Source organism: Scyliorhinus torazame, chromosome 7 (genome assembly GCF_047496885.1).
Source record: "Scyliorhinus torazame isolate Kashiwa2021f chromosome 7, sScyTor2.1, whole genome shotgun sequence".
NCBI classification, from domain to species: domain Eukaryota; kingdom Metazoa; phylum Chordata; class Chondrichthyes; order Carcharhiniformes; family Scyliorhinidae; genus Scyliorhinus; species Scyliorhinus torazame.
In genome coordinates, this window is record NC_092713.1 from 86,942,168 (window position 1) to 86,959,159 (window position 16,992).

General features: G+C 45.8%; 1 protein-coding gene across 3 annotated transcripts in view; it reads left to right on the top strand.

The window, feature by feature from the left end:
• LOC140426354 (uncharacterized) overlaps positions 1-16,992 on the top strand; it is a 160,338-nt gene that overhangs the window by 49,642 nt on the left and 93,704 nt on the right. For all 3 annotated transcript variants that reach the window (XM_072511014.1, XM_072511013.1, XM_072511012.1), the window contains exons 4-7: positions 5,823-5,982; positions 7,745-7,904; positions 9,680-9,803; positions 10,070-10,110. In XM_072511014.1, coding sequence (XP_072367115.1) covers positions 5,823-5,982; positions 7,745-7,904; positions 9,680-9,803; positions 10,070-10,110 — 485 coding nt within the window. The remainder of the gene's footprint in view (positions 1-5,822; positions 5,983-7,744; positions 7,905-9,679; positions 9,804-10,069; positions 10,111-16,992) is intronic.

Here is a 16,992-nt window from a genome sequence, read left to right on the forward strand (position 1 = left end):
GGCTTTGAGGAGTCAAGAGGTGAGTTTAATGCTGCAGAATTCTCAGCCTCTGACCTGCTATTGTAGCCACAGTATTAATATGGCTAGTCCAATTCAGTTTCTGGTGAATGGTTACCTCCAGGATGTTGATAGTAGGGGTTCAGTGATGGTAATGCCATTGAATGTCAAGGAGATCTAGTTGCACTGCTTCTTGTTGAGGGTGGCCATTGCCTGTGGTGTGAATGTTTCTTGCTGCTTCTTAGTCCTACGTTGAATGGTGTCCAGGTCTTGCTGCATATAAACACAAACTGTTTCCACATCTGAGGGGTTGTGAATGTGACCTAGCTCTGTGCAATCATCAGTGAAAATCCCCACTCTGACCCGATGATTGAGGGAAGGTCATTGAAGCACCTGAAGATGTTTGGACCTAGGATATTACCCTGAGGAATTCCTGTAGCAATGTCCGCCGACTAAAATGATTGGCATCCAACAACCACAACCATGATACTTTGTAGTAGGCATGACTCCAACTGGTGGAAAGTTTTGTACAGATTCCCATTGACTTCAGTTTTTTAATACAACACTCAATCAGGTGCTGGCTTGATGTTAAGGGCAGGATTGATCCCCAGCTTGATGCTAATGGTACAGTGAGGGATATGCCAGGCCATGCGTTTACAGACTGTGCTTGAATGTAATTCTGCTGTTGATGGCTCATCTCTGGAATTCATCTCTTTTGTCAGTGTTTTGACCAAGGCTAATGTGTTCGTGAGCAAAGTGGAGCTGGTAGCTCCCAAATTGAGCATCAGTGAGCAGATTATTGCTGATAAAGTGCTGCTTGAATGCACTGGCACTGTTGAGACAATGTCTTATCACTGATGATCGGGAGAAGTCTGGTGGAGCAATTATGGCCGGGTTGGATTTGTCCTGATTTTTATGTACAGGGCATCCCTGGGCAACTTTCCACATTGTCAGGTAGATGCCAGCATTGTAGCTTTCCTGGAACAGCTTGGCTAGAGGCATAGCTAGTTCTGGAGTACAAGTCTTCATTACGATTGCTGAAATATTGTCAGGGCCCATAACCTTTCCAGAGCAGTTGGCCATTTCCCAATATCATGTGGAGTGAATCAAATTAGCTGAGACTGGCATTTGTGATGCTGGGTACCTCAGCAGGAGGCTACAGACTGTGGTTGAATATGATTCTGTTGCTGCTGATGGCCCACAGCACCTCATGGATACCCAGCTTTGAGTTGCTAGATCTGTTTGAAATTTATCCCATTTATCACTGTGGTATTCACACATATTCCACACAACTCAATGTAGGTAACCTTAATGTGAAGACAGGACTTTGTCTCCACAAGGACAGTGCAGTGGCCACTCCTATCAAGTCAATCATGAACAGGTGCATCTGTGACGGTAGATTGGAGAAGACAAAGTAAAGTAAGCTTTACCCTCTGGGTTGGTTCCCTCATCACCTGTGCAGGCCCAGGCTAACATAGACATAGACATAGAATTTACAGTGCAGAAGGAGGCCATTCGGCCCATCGAGTCTGCACCGGCTCTTGGAAAGAGCACCCTACCCAAGGTTAACACCTCCACCCAATCCCCATAACCCAGTAACCCCACCCAACACTAAGGGCAATTTTGGACACTAAGGGCAATTTATCATGGCCAATCCACCTAACCTGCACATCTTTGGACTGTGGGAGGAAACCGGAGCACCCGGAGGAAACCCACGCACACACGGGGAGGATGTGCAGACTCCGCACAGACAGTGACCCAAGCCGGGAATCGAACCTGGGACCCTGGAGCTATGAAGCAATTGTGCTATCCACAATGCTACCGTGCTGCCCCTAGGATATGTCCTTTAGGACTCGGTCAGTATTGGTGTTACCCAACTAGTCTCGGTGTTGGACATTTAAGTCCCCCACCCAGAGTTGATTCTGTGCCCTTCACACCCTCAGTGCTTTTTCCAATTGATGTTCAATAGAGAGGAGTACTCTTTTCAACCAGCCAGGCAGTGTGCTAGGTGGTAACCTCTGGGGAGTTTCCTTCCCCATTTTTGACCTAATTTCATGACACTTATGGGAGTCAATGTCAAGGGTGCCAAGCTATCTCCCACCTGACTGAGGTTTGTGCTGCTGGTGGGACAGGACATACTCAGAGATTGTGATGGTGGTGTCTGGGACATTGCCTGTAAGGTATGATTTGGTGAATCTGACTGTGTCTGGCTGAAGCCTGACTAATCTGTGAAATAGCTCTCCCAACTTTGCCACAAGCCCACAGGAGGACATTGCAGGGTTGACTGAGCTGAGTGTGCCATTGTTTCCAGTCCCTAGGTCCACGCTAGGTGGTTCATTGTTTCATTCCTATTTGACTTTGAGGTAATTGGGCACAACTGAGTGGCTTGCTAAGCAATTTAAGAGTTTGCTGACGATACGACCATAGTGGGCCGGATCTCGAATAACGACGAGTCCGAACACAGGAGGGAGATAGAGAACCTAGTGGAGTGGTGTAGCGACAACAATCTCTCCCTCAATGCCAGCAAAACCAAAGAGCTGGTAATTGACTTCAGGAAGCAAAGTATTGTACACACCCCTGTCAGCATCAACTGGGCCGAGGTGGAGATGGTTAGCAGTTTCAAATTCCTCGGGGTGCACATCTCCAAAAGGTCCACCCACGTCGACGCTACCACCAAGAAAGCACAACAGCGCCTATACTTCCTCAGGAAACTAAGGAAATTCGGCATGTCCACATTAACCTTTATTAATTAAGGGCTATGGAGAGAGAGCGGGTAAATGGAGTTGAAATCAGCCATGATTGAATGGTGGAGTGGACTCGATGTGCCGAATGGCCTTGCTTTCACTCCTATGTCTTGTGGTCTAACCCTTGCCAACTTTTACAGATGCACCATAGAATGCATCGTATCTGGCTGCATCACAGCCTGGTATGGCAACTGCTCGGCCCAGGACCGCAAGAAACTTCAGAGAGTTGTGAACACCGCCCAGTCCATCACACGAACCGGCCTCCCATCCATTGACTCCATCTACACCTCCCGCTGCCTGTGGAAAGCGGGCAGCATAATCAAAGATCCCTCCCACCCGGCTTACTCTTCCAACTTCTTCCATCGGGCAGGAGATACAGAAGTCTGAGAACACGCACAAACAGACTCAAAAACAGCTTCTTCCCCACTGTCACCAGACTCCTAAATGATCCTCTTATGGACTGACCTCATTAACACTACACCCTGTATGCTTCATCCGATGCCAGTGCTTATGTAGTTACGTTGTATATGTTGCCCTATTATGTATTTTCTTTTATTCCCTTTTCTTCCCATGTACTTAATGATCTGTTGAGCTGCTCGCAGAAAAATATTTTTCACTGTACCTCGGTACACGTGACAATAAACAAATCCAATCCAGTTGTTTTGGAGTTGCCTGTGGTCCAGACCAGGTGTGGATGACTGATTTTCTTCTCCAAAGGAAGGAAATGTTGATTGAAGGACATTAGTGAACTGGATGCGTTTTTATCACAGAATTGTTACGACGCAGATGGAGGCTATTTGGCCCATTGTGTCCGCAATGGCTCTCCAAATGAACATTTTGACTTTGTGCCTTTTCCCCATACCTGTGTACGTTGACTCCATTTAAATAATCATCTAATATCCCATTAATATGCCTCGAATGAACAAAGAACGATACAGTACAGGAACCAGCCCTCCAAGCCTGCGCTTGGAAACTGCCTTTACCAGACTTTCAGGCACTGCGTTCCAGACCCAAACCACTCACTGTGTGAAAATGTTCTTTTCTCAAATCATATTTGCTTCTTTTGCAAATCACTGTAAATCTGTGTCCTCTCATTCTTGGTTATTCTTTGAACAGGAAGAGTTTCTGCCCATCTATTCTCCAGCCCCCTCAGAATTTTGAACACCTCTCTCAAATCTCCTCTTGGCTCCCTCTCCAAGAAATATAGTCCCAACCCCTCCAATCTATTACTCCTAAGTGAAGTCTGTCATCCCTAGAACCATTCTTGTAAACCAGTGTTCTTCAAACCTTTTTTCCGGGGACCCATTTTTACCAACCGGCCCACCTTCGGGACCCAACCCGGCCGACCTTCACGACCCACGCCGGCCGACTTGCGCGACCCACCATTTTCTCTTGCCTTGTTTGCTGCTGACAAAATTGGAGGAAATGGTTTTGGGTCCTGTTGGCCCTCGTACACGCTCCTCCAATGGAACCTGTTGGATGAAGGTGAAGCCTTCTGCTGTCGGAAAGTATGGAGTCTCCATCTGTCCAAAGTTCTGAATTTTTTTCCTGTAAAATCTTATCAAGTAACCCCCCCCCCCCCCCCCGAACTTGTAAAAAATAAATAAATAAAATGAGTTTAAAAACATGAATAAACCCCCCCCGAACTTGTAAAAAATAAATGAATAAAATAATTGGAAAAAATAAAAATTAAATGAATAACAACCACGAATAAAACAAAAAACTGCAACCATTTTTTAAAAATAGCGGCCGTACTGCGTATGTGTGCCCAATTATCGGTGCGCATGCGCAATGCTCCAAATGTTTTTTTAACATGTTCGCGGCCGCTTGCAGCCAGCGTTATGAAAAGCCGGCTGCTGCGCGGGGATTTGCGCAAACGGGAGCGCCGCGGACAACGGCTCCGCAACCCGCCCGACACCTGCCCGCGACCCACCCGCGGGCTGCGCCCCTGGCTTTGAAGAACACTGTTGTAAACCTCTTCTGCACTCTCTTCAATGCAATCACATCCTTCCTATAGTGTGGTGCCCAGAACTGTACACACTTCCAGCTGAGGTCTAACTAGTATCTTGTACAAGTTCAGCATAACCTCCTTGCTCATGTACACTTAGGTCCTTTAATACAGCCCAGAATACTATATGCTTTATTAGCTGTTCCACATGTACTACCACCTTATTACAATCAATGATAGTGTCATGCTTACCATTGCTAGGATGAGCGAGATTTATTAATTGAATTTAAATTGCACCAGCTGCCCTGGTGGATTTGGGGCCAGCTGTTTAGGGTATTAAAGTGGGCCTCTAGATTACTAGTACAGTGACATCATCACCATGCCACCTCCTTCTCCACACTGAATTTCACTGTGAGGGTTACCCTCGAATTTGCTCCCTCTAGCCGAAATTAGATTAACCTTTCAGCCTTTTTCAAATCCTAATGAATTTGATCTCTTCTGTGGTGAATAATGAGAGCATTTTCTCTGCTTCAGGTCTCTGTATATGTTTCGCTCCCACTCGCTCTCTCAACCGGCTAACCCGATATCTCAGTTGCCTTCTATTAACTTTTCCTTCTTTAAGCCCATTTAATTGGTAACACGAATCACATTGGCTTTATAACCGGGTAGGAATGCTAACTGGCTATAAATTACAACTGTTTATAAAACCTGACATTCCTAACAACTCCCTGTGAGATTTGGATACTTCACATGCACTTGCTGTTGTCGTTGTCCATAGGTGTGACCATCTTGCACACTCTTCCCAGTAAAATCAGCCTGGGCCCGCTCTTAACCTTCAATAACCAATCCACCTAAGTTTGTTGTCAGGCAGCATTCCGACCAGGTCACATGACTCACTTCATTTCTCCAATAGAATAGAGAAAACATCGGACTATAAACTTTGTATTGGTAATGCTAGTCACACCTGGTGATTGTTTCTTCAGGCATGTGCCTGTTGTAATCCACAGTATCAGCATCTTTCTACAATTGTTTAGGATTTTTTTACACGCAAGTAAGAACAGTTGTGAAGATAAGTTCTTAAAGGAAGCAAACATCCTTTTGATTTAGCGCTTGAATCTTTCTTTTTGAAACAGTGCCCAAGAAGAAACCAATAATGAAAAGGAACAGCAACACCGAGAAATGGAGCAGAAAAATAAATTACGCAACAGAGAATCAAAAGTGAAACCTCGGGTTCAAGTTAAGGACTGTGAAAATAAGGAAAAGAGAGAAAAAGAATTACAGAGGAAATTCAACGTATGTTTAAAATATCGTAAAGTTAGTGAGATGTGTGCAGTTGCTATATCAACTTAATGTATTGTGGTTCTGAGGTTGTATAATATCACTAATGTCTCTTAAACTTCTAATTATTTTAATGTTACAGCTTGACGTGGGGTTTGGTTTCTTGTACACATCATGCTGGAGTACAATACTCAACATAGTAACTTTCCTAAATGGGAAAAAAAGGATCTTAGTCAATCAAAAATATCTTATTTATTCCTGCACGTCGCCCTATTGCTGCTTGTAAATCTATCCCTGACAAGAGTTTTGTTTCTCAAACCTATGACTTCAACCGCCAAATCTGTCCAGCTCATCTTTCTCTTCCCCCAAGCCATGAAAAGCTGCAGATTTTGTCCTCTTTGACATTTTTGGTCTCACTTTGCTACCTTGCATCTCCACTGATATGTAACAACCTAGAATTATAAGTATAAATACTGGAAAAACAGAACAGTTTAATTAGAATCGTTCTGTTTCTGTTACGCTTGTGCGCTGTTTCGATCAAAAATAAGAGGGCAGGATTCTCTCAGCCTGGGGCCAGGCCGGAGAATTCCCCCGACCGGCGTGAATCACGCCACGCTGCCCCGACGCTGGCGCTTGATTCTCCGCAGAGCGGATAATTGGAACCATTGGCGCCGGCGTGGTTGGTGCAGTGTCGGTCGGGGGCCGCTCTATGCGGCCGGCCCGCCGATTTCCGGCCCCCGGGTGGGCCGAGCGGCCGTTGTGAAAACGGCGAGTCCCACCAGAGACGGCCACTCCTGCTCTCAGCTGGTGGGAACTCGGCATGGAAGGGTTGGGGGGGCGGCCTGAGGAGGGGGAGGGGGGGTTCGACCCCGGGGGGGAGGCCTCCAATGTGGCCTGGCCTGCGATCGGGGCCCACCGATCGGCGGGCAGGCCTCTCTGACAGGGAGCCTCGTTTCTTCCCCGCAGGCCCCTGTCGTCCTGTGCCATGTTGCATCGGGGCTGGCGCGTTGAAGGAAGGCACTGCGCATGCACGCGTTGGCCCCGGTGCCACTGCGCATGTGCGGATCCCGCGGCGCCCAGTTCGCGGCGTGAACCGCTCCAGTGCCGTGCTGGTCTCTTTTGAGGGCCAGAATTAGTCGTCGGGTCGGCCCGTTCACGCCGTCGTAAAACGCGACGCTGTTTACGACGGCGTGGACACTCTGCTGCTGGATTAGAGAATCCCGCCCAGAAAGTATTACATTTTCGGTAACAATTCATGAAGGATTCTCTCAAACAATAACCCATTGTTTTTTTGAAGGGAATATTGGATGCACATTTGAAACATTGAAAGATACAAGGTTGAGAGATTGCAAGGCGGTTGGGTAGTTCTAGATTAGTCTAGCAAAGAGCCTTTACAGATATGATGGAGCTACTGGCCTCTGTGCTCGAAATTTCATACTTCAAAACTGCCTTTTCATATGCTGGCTAACTTTGCAATTTGAACGATTTTTTAAAAATTAAAAGCATTGCTGTTACCTGCACATTCACTTACGCCTCAAGGCACATCGGTATGTTGAATGTTATCTCGGCAATTTTCATACGCATATATTTTAATCTTGAATTTCTAGTTTAATGTAATGTTTGCCTCGTGTGAAAATCCAGGGCGGATTTTGTTAACCTATTGTGTATGACAACAGGAGATACAAGGCAAGAAACCACTTATTAAAAATCACGAGACATTTGGCTTCTGTTTTCATCATTGCCGTTAATATTTTTTGTTTACCTGTTTTGTTATTAGATCACAGGCTTGGAAATTCCAATACATAAAGTTCAAGTGCAACAGCATTTAAAAGGAGGGAAACTGGGCCTCACAGTGAAGCAGGGTGAAATGGTGGAAATTATTCGGATGGTTGACTGTCCTACTGGGAAGTGGTTAGCAAAAACTCAAGATGGGAATTGTATGTAATTAATTTTCTTTTATAATTTTTAATCTCTGCACCTATCTGTTTCATTTCCGTTGATTTAGAGTCTCGTGTATCACAATTGCTAGATTAAAGTTTCATGTTTACTGTGAGGCATAGGATTGCTCACTCTATTTAGACACATTGATCGACTGATCATTTTTAGTGCCATTCTATTGATGGTAAATGTTTGAATTTCTGTGAACTCAATAGTAAAGGTGATCGGAATAATTAACTTAAGCTATGTCTCCTTCTTGGGCAGTCCCTCAGGGTCGGGGATGACTTGCTTCCACTCCGGGGAAGTGGGTTCTGCAGTGGCTGAATAGTCTGATCCTGGATGCGCAGATTCTACCACGGGTTTGGGAGACGGTGTTTGGTGAGGTGGGTGGGTGGGACGCTCTGGATTCTGCGCTCTCCTTCTGCTGTTTACGCTTGGTCTCCGAGTTCTCCACCCTACGACACTCGAGGTGATTGGCGCCTTTGCGGATGCTTTTTCTCCAGCTTGTGTGTTCTTTAGGCAAGTGATTCCCACGTGTCGATGGGGATGTTGCATTTATTTAGGGAGGCTTTCAGAGTGTCGTTGTGCCGTTTCCTCCGCCCTCCTAGTGATTGCTTGCCGTTGCGGTGCTCTCAGTGGAGCACTTGTTTTGGGAATCTTGTGTCGGGCAATGTGGCCCACCCATCGCAGCTGGTTGAGCGTGACCAGTGCGTTGATATTGGCCTGGGAGAGGACACTCGCGTTGGTGCGCCTATCCTGCCACTGGATTTGCAGGATTTTGCAGAGGCAGGATTGGTGATATCTCTCCAAGCATTTGAGGTGTCTGCTGTACATTGTCCATGTATGTGATGCATACAGGAGGGCAGGGACCACGGCTGCTCTGTAGACCATGAGCTTGGTGCTGGGTTTGAGGTCTCGGTGTTCGAACACACTGTTCCTCACGCGTCCGAAGAAGTCTCACCGCTCTCATGTTCTTTCACCCTGTGCCTCTGCTGATCTCCTTGCACTCTTTCACCCTGTGTCTCTACTGATCTCCTTGCACTCTTTCACCCTGTGTCTCTGCTGATCTCCTTGCACTCTTTCACCCTGTGTCTCTTCCGCTACCCCGCTCTCTTTCACTCTGGTTATTCATGAAGGCCTGCCTTCTTAATCATGCTCCTTACCTGAGATATGGTAATCCTTGGGTTAAAATACCATCAGTCAGCTTTCTCCCTCAAAGGGACTATACCTTAAGCTACATAGACCAATAAGGTCAAAGGTTCAGTACTTATTTTGGTAATCTCAGCCAGAGTGGCTGTATAAGGCCGAATAACAAGTAACGTTCACTACGCTTGCTTAAGAGAGGGGCAATATCAGCCAGGTTTTCCGTTCTTGACTGGTAGCTGGAAGGTGCAAATGTGAGTCCTCCTCCTGAGGCCCCAATCTTACAGATGCAGTCTTCAGTCAATTTGTTTCACTTCACCTGGCATCAAGAAATGGCTCAAAGCTTTGCAGCCAGTGAAATAATTTTGAAGCGTACACATTGTTGTATCAATTGGGTTGAACTCCAACTTCAGGATTTGTACACCGGGCCCTTTTGAAAATCCATTGCATATTCTCACAACCTTTAATTTACTCTTAACTAGTTTCACATTTGCGGGAGACATCGTGTAAGAGGTGTTTTCCTGCTTGTTAAGGGATAGACTGAAGACCTGGTTTCAATGGTCAGTGTAATATTTAACCTGTGCTGTTCCTGCGAGATTCTTCTTTGGAATATGCTTTTTGTTGTTTGCAGGTGGTTACATCCCAATTGCTGCTGTAAAAATGGACGATACTGAAATTAAGGAAATTAGTAAAAGAATATTGAAAAAATCCCAAATATTTGAAGAGCTATATGATGACGTTGGTCTGTCTGAAATGCAAGTATAAACATCTTCACCTAAACATTTACCTACCTTCGTACGGAAACGTAATCAGTGAATAGCTTCACCGCTACTTGCATGTAGTAAGGTGCTTTACCACAGTGGCATTACCTAGAACAAGGTTGTCCATAGCATCTATTTAGTTAACTGTCTGTTGTAGAACAAAAGTGCATTTTATCCATTTGTGTTAAACTCGATGAAGTGATGTCTAGATGGTGGTTTGAAAATTGCATATTTCATTAATGGTGAAAATTCTTTCACAGAACTGCTGAACCATATTCCGCATCATTATTTCAAAGCATTGGTAAGTGTTTTCTTAGAATGTTGTTACATTCATTTCATTAGTTGCTGATGTAATGACCTAGATTTTTTTTCTTTTTTTTTAAACATCTGGTTCATAAATTTTAACTGGTTAAATTATAGGTAATTATTTTTTTACAAATATGTAATTTCAAGATTCATGTATTTTAGAAATATAACTTTAACTTGGGGATTGAAATTTTTAAATGGAAATTTCAGGTTTGGAAAGTTGGTGAGCATACCTCAGGTATCTGGGTTTAACTGTGTGCTGTTGTACAGAAGCAGGTAGTAAATTGGAGCCTGGGAGCAGTTTTGAAGCAAGCAGAGATGGATTCTGCCAGGAGCTGTAGACCAGTAGCAGAGGGCCAGCAGAAACCAAGGGTGTTTTCTGATTTGAAGTCACTGAGCAAGAAAACAGTGATGCCCATGCTTGAGCTTAGGGGTCCACAATCATGAGAGGAGGAAGGAGAGTTGGAGGGTGGGTCACCTAGCTGGATTCTAGTGAAAGGATTCCCAAGAAATCTCAAACTGAGTATTTCTGGAACACTGAAGAAAATCAAAGAGTACTCCCGAGAGCTTGTTTTGGTCCCAGGAGAGGTGAAGGAATCCTCAAGGTCCTGGAAACGGAAACGATTGGGTCAAGGTCCTGTAAGCGGTGGAAATAGAAGTAGAACAATGAGTGTGCTGTTGAAAATTTTGGGTGTGTAGTATAACTGTTCATCAAATATAGTGTTAAGTTAGTAAAATAAAATTTGCTTTGTTTAATTCTTCTACAGCACAAGTTTTTCTTATTTAAAATATGAAATCCCATGCTGTAATTCTTTAAGTTTTAGGGGCAGCACGGTAGCATTGTGGATAGCACAATTGCTTCACGGCGCCAGGGTCCCAGGTTCGATTCCGGCTTGGGTCTCTGTCTGTGCGGAGTCTGCACATCCTCCCTGTGTGTGCGTGGGTTTCCTCCGGGTGCTCCGGTTTCCTCCCACAGTCCAAAGATGTGCAGGTTAGGTGGATTGGCCATGGTAAATTGCCCTTAGTGTCCAAAATTGCCCTTAGTGTCCAAAATTGCCGTTAGTGTTGGGTGGGGTTACGGGGATAGGGTGGAGGTGTTGACCTTGGGTAGGGTGCTCTTTCCAAGAGCCGGTGCAGACTCGATGGGCCGAATGGCCTCCTTCTGCACTGTAAATTCTATGAAAAAGTTTATCCATAGATCTCTGATGGCAGAAGGACAGGTTAATAGGGTGGTGAAAAAGACATAAGGGACACTTTCCTTTATCAATCAAGGCAGGAAGTTCATGTTGGAATTGTATAAAACTTTGGTGAGGCCACAGCTGGAGTACTGTGTGCAATTCTGGCCGCCACATTATAGGAAGGATGTGATTGCACAGGAGGGGGTGCAGAGTTGTTTCACCAGGATGTTGCCTGGGATGGCACATTTAGGTTATAAAGCGAGTTTGGATAGGCTTGGGTTGTTTTCGCTGGAGCAGAGAAGAATGAGCGGCGATCTGATCGAGGTGTACAAGATTATGAGGGGCATGGACAGGGTGGATAGGGAACAGCTGTTCCCCTTGGTTGAAGGGTCAGTCATGAGGGAACATAAGTTCAAGGTGAGGGGCAGGAGATTTAAGGGGGATGTCCAGAGCGTGGTGACGGTCTGGAACGTACTGCTGGGAAGGATGGTAGAGACAGGTTGCCTCACATCCTTTAAAAAGTACCTGAATAAGCACTTGGCACATCATAACATTCAAGGTTATGGGCCAAGTGCTGGCAAATGGGATTAGGTAGGTAGGTCAGGGGTTTTTCATGTGTCAGTGCAGACACGATGGGCCGAACGGCCTCTTCTGCACTGTATTATTCTGTGATTCATGTGATTCAGTTATGTAATGTGAATTCAAGATGGCGCCGGAGCGAGGCTACTTCTTGCAAGCTGTGCCCAGCGTACCCTCTAATTCTATCTTTTACTCTCGTTCTATGCTTCTAAAACTTCATTCTAACTCTTTTAAACTCTTGAACAATGTTACCTCGTATTAAGTTGATCATTTCTCTACACCTTGCTATAACTGTAACATTATATTCTGCAGTCTTTCCTTCCTATGTACGGTATGCATTGTTTGTACAGCATGCAAGAAACAATACTTTTCACTGTATACTAATACATGTGACAATAATAAATCAAATCAAAGTTAAATAATTGGGAGTTTGAATTTAATTTTTTTAAATGTTGCTGATGATAACACTATACAATTGACAGCAGAGAAACATGCAATTCCACCCAAGACAATTGACAGCACAGAAACATGCAATTCCACCCAAATAATCTTAGCCAGTATTTAAACTGGATCGATATCTCCAAATTACCTCTTTCCGTGTTGCTCCAATATTCTTCTCCCTCGTATGCATCTTCTGTGTGTTAATGCATTTGCTTCAACACTCCATATGACCGTTATGTGTATGGAAATAACTCTTAAATCCTTCAATTGACCTTTTAATGACTATCTCACATTATGATCCTTGTGAAAACAGTTCCTACATGTCCCCCTACTGAACCCCTTAATGTCCTTTTTGTAGCATGGAAAAGATGCACAGTACTGCAAATTTGGTCTAACTGACATTTCCCATAAATTTAACATTATCTCTTTACTCTCTCGCTCCATGAATGAACCTTGATTCCTGGAGAATAGCGGGATATGCGCCGGGTGCAACGCGGGGGGAGAATCTCACCCATTGTCACCATTTCTAGTTACACAAATTCTGCTATCTTTCTGCCGCTGACATTAAAGGTCAAATATTAACTCGCTCTCTGTCCAGTCCAAGCTCGAGAATCTTCTTGCTCCCTTGCCTCTGGAGAGGAATAAAATAGTTTGAAATGCTAGTATTTATGCTTTCATTTGTGTGTAGATGATGACTTATTTTCCCTCATCAAAGAATGTGCACTGATATAAAAACTGATGGTATTGTTATTGCACTTGGGAATATTGATATTCTTATTATGTAACAGTTTCAACATTGTATCTACAGTGAATTAGAGGGAGCAAAAATTGTCTTCCTTTGCTATTATTGTATCTCATAGACGGTAATATATATAAAATCGATCTAAATACTAAAAGTACAAGTAATTCAGAATGATGGGAACAAAATGACGAGATTATGTTGTGGACTTTTGTATTCGGAATAGCCAAGACATAGAGAAATGTTAGTTAAGAACAGATAGGTTAGTCAAACTAGTTTGGTATTGGAAGTCATAAATCTACAGGATTGGTAAACCAGGCTATGAAGGCAGGTCCTTGGGTGTTGAAGGGGCAAAAATACTGTCAGAGCTGTGGTTTAACCTTCTGTGGCAGGTGCCTGCAGACCTTTTGCAGCTTTTGTGTGGAGACTTGATGTCGTTGGACACCTGATCTACCTCAGCACCCTGTCCAAAGGATCTGTGACATATATGAGCAGGGCAAGCAACAGTGTGGCTCCTCAGCCAATCAGATTGAAGAGTCCTCTCTGAGCACAGACTTAAATCAGGAAGTATCAATTCAATTCAAATTTTTTTTTTCTGCTCCTGTTGTCGTCAGGTGGGATCGGCGATGGGAGCAGAAGTTCTTGCGATATATCTGGATTGTATTTCACACTTATGTACATTTGAGCACAATTTCCGTGCGATTACATATTATACTTACCTGGCAGGGAAAATGTAGATTGAGCCTTTGGCTCAGATCTGGCATGTATCTTTTGTGGGGACCATGAATTGGATTCAATTTGAATTGGTTTTTGGGGCAGGCGAGGAGCTGGATTAGGGGTTCGCCCCTGACCCACACTCTGAGCCCTGGCATTGTAACTCAGAAAAAGTAATTTTAAAAAATAATTTTAAATTAAAAAAAAATAAAAAATCATTATCAGATCTCTAAACCTGAGTCGGCACACCCCACCGCCACAGGAAAGTCCATTCAAATTGGGGTGAGGGCAGACTGGTGTGGGTCTGAAGTACTTTTTTCAAAAAATATTTTTATTCAACCAATTTCCGGCAGTTTTACAATTCAAAGCAACCCGTCAACCAACTCCCGAAAGTGCATGTTAAACACACCCCAACAATTGTAGAACAACCACTCTTTTCTGCCCCCCCCCCCCCCCCCCCCCCCTCCAACCCCGAGCAAATTTCACCTCTTCCAGGGTCAGAAACTCCAGCAGGTCCTCCCACCACGCCGAAGCACAGGACAGCGAAGCTGACCTCCACCCCGTTAAGACCTGCCTACCAGCAATCACCGAGATGAAAGCTAAAACATCTTCCCCCGCACCCGCCTGCAACTCCAGCCAGTCCGACACCCCGAATGTGGCATTTGGGGACCGGGCTCCACGTCTACATGTAAAACCCCCAAAATGTTGCTGAACACCGTCCTCCAAAAGCTTTCCAGCTTCGGCAGGACCAAAACATATGTACATGATTCACAAGGCCCTTCCCACATCACTCACAGGCATCGTCCACCCCTTCAAACAGCCAGCTCATTCTAGTTTTTGTAAGGTGCGCCCTGTACACTACCTTCAATTGGATCAGCCCCAACCTCGTGCTCGAGTCGAGGCGTTTACCCGTCGCAGCACCTCGCACTAAAGACCCTCCTCCATCACCACCCTCAACTCTTCCTTCCACTCCGCGTTAACCCCTCCATGGGATCCCCCTCCTCCTCCTTCCTCCAAACCCCTCCATAAATCGCCGGCATAACCCCCCCCCCTCCCCTCGCTGACAACACCGCCTCCAGCAAAGAGGAAACCGGCGCTATCTGGAAGGTCGGGAAGATCTTTGCAGAGACCCGAGCCTGCAAATACATGAAACTTTCGCCCCACACCAGCCCAAACCTCTCACCCAAATCCTCCAAACCAGCAAATCGCTCTCCCAGAAAAAGGTCCTTCATTTCCTTAATCCCCCTCCCTTCCCATGCCCAGAACCTTGCATCCATCCTCCCCGGCTCAAACCCATGATTCCCCCTAATTGGCATCCGCCCCCTGACCCAGCTCCCAACCTAAAATGCTGCCTAAACTGCCTCCAGATTTTCATGCGTGGCCACCACCACCGGACTCACTGTACACTTCCCTGGGGCCATCGGTAGCGAGGCTGTTGCCAGCGCCTGCAACCTGGACCCCCTGTAAGAACCCGATCCATCCTCATGCACAAAGCTCCCCCCCCCCTCCATACCCGAACCTTCTCTGCATTTGACGCCCAATAATAATACATCAAATTTGGGAGGCCTAACCCCTCCCCCGCCTGCCATCCCCTCTGCAGTACCACCTTCCTAATCCTAACCACCTTCCCCGCCCAAACAAATTAGGAGATAGGTCTGTCCACCCCCCTAAAAATAGGCCTTGGACAAAAAGATCAGCAGGCCAAACAAGAATCATGGCAAAACATTTGTCTTTACTGCCAGCACCCGTCCCACCAACGACAGAGAAAGATAGTCCCACCTCCATATATACCTTTCTCAAGCTAGTGAAATTAAACTTCCGAAGACATACCCAATCCTGGGTCATCTGTATCCCCAGATACCTAAATGTGATGCCGCCACATGGCAGCGCCCCCTCCCCCACTCCCCGAACCACCACTCACTGAAGGGAGATCACAAAATACTCGCTTTTCCCTAAAATCAATTTGTACCTTGTAAACATCCCAAATACCTGGAGCATCCCCATTATAATCACCACCAAAGGTCCAGGTACCCTGCGTCCCTCCCATCCTCCTCCAAAATCTCTCTTACCTCCTCAATCATCTTCCCTATCTTGTCACAGAAGCTCCCATCCACCGGTAACCCCACATCCATTCTCCACCCTGGCCTCTGGGCTGCCCCCTTCTCCAAAACCCCATCCATCCAATGTAGAGCGTGATCCGAGATCACAATTGCCGACTACTCTGACCTCTTAACTTCAGCCAACAGCCTTTCCCACCATAAAAAAGTCAATCCTCGAAAGTACCCTGCGCACCGGGGCGATAAATGAATAATCCCAATCCCTGGGTGTAAAAGATCTCCGCAGGTCCACTCCCCACATCAGCCCTCAGCGAGCGCAGCTGGGACTTGTTCACCTTCAGTTCCAAAGTCTAGGATGAGCTGGCTGTTTGAAGGTGTAGACGATGCCTGTGAGTTATGTGGGAAGGGCCGGGCAAATCATGTACATATGTTTTTGTCCTGCCGAAGCTGGAAAGTTTTTGGAGGACGTTGTTCAGCACCATTTTGGGGGTTTTACATGGATACGTGGAGCCCGATCCCCTAGAGTCACATTTGAGGTGTCGGACTGGCTGGAGTTGCAGGTGGGTGTGGCGGCAGATGTTTCAAACCCCCTACTATCAGCTTATGGGTATCCAGATCCGGGATGGCACCCAACACTCTCTTCACGAACCCCGCATCATCCCAATTGGGGCCATATACGCCCCCCCCCAACCACCTATCCTATCCACCATCACAATTCCCCCGGGCCCTGTCCATCCTTTGTTACAGTTGGACCCCCTCCCCCTCAGAATCCCCCACCATCCACTTCCTCTTGCAAACACCTCACTCCGTATCAATCCCCTCCTCCCATTTTGGATTCATTTTGGAAGGAATAACAGGAAGACTGAGTACTGGGCTAATGGTAAGATTCTTGGCAGTGTGGATGAGCAGAGAGATCTCGGTGTCCATGTACATAGATCCCTGAAAGTTGCCACCCAGGTTGAGAGGGTTGTTAAGAAGGCGTACGGTGTGTTAGCTTTTATTGGTAGAGGGATTGAGTTTCGGAGCCATGAGGTTATGTTGCAGCTATACAACACTCTGGTGCGGCCGCATTTGGAGTATTGCATGCAATTCTGGTCGCCGCATTATAGGAAGGATGTGGAAGCATTGGAAAGGGTGCAGAGGAGATTTACCAGAATGTTGCCTGTTAT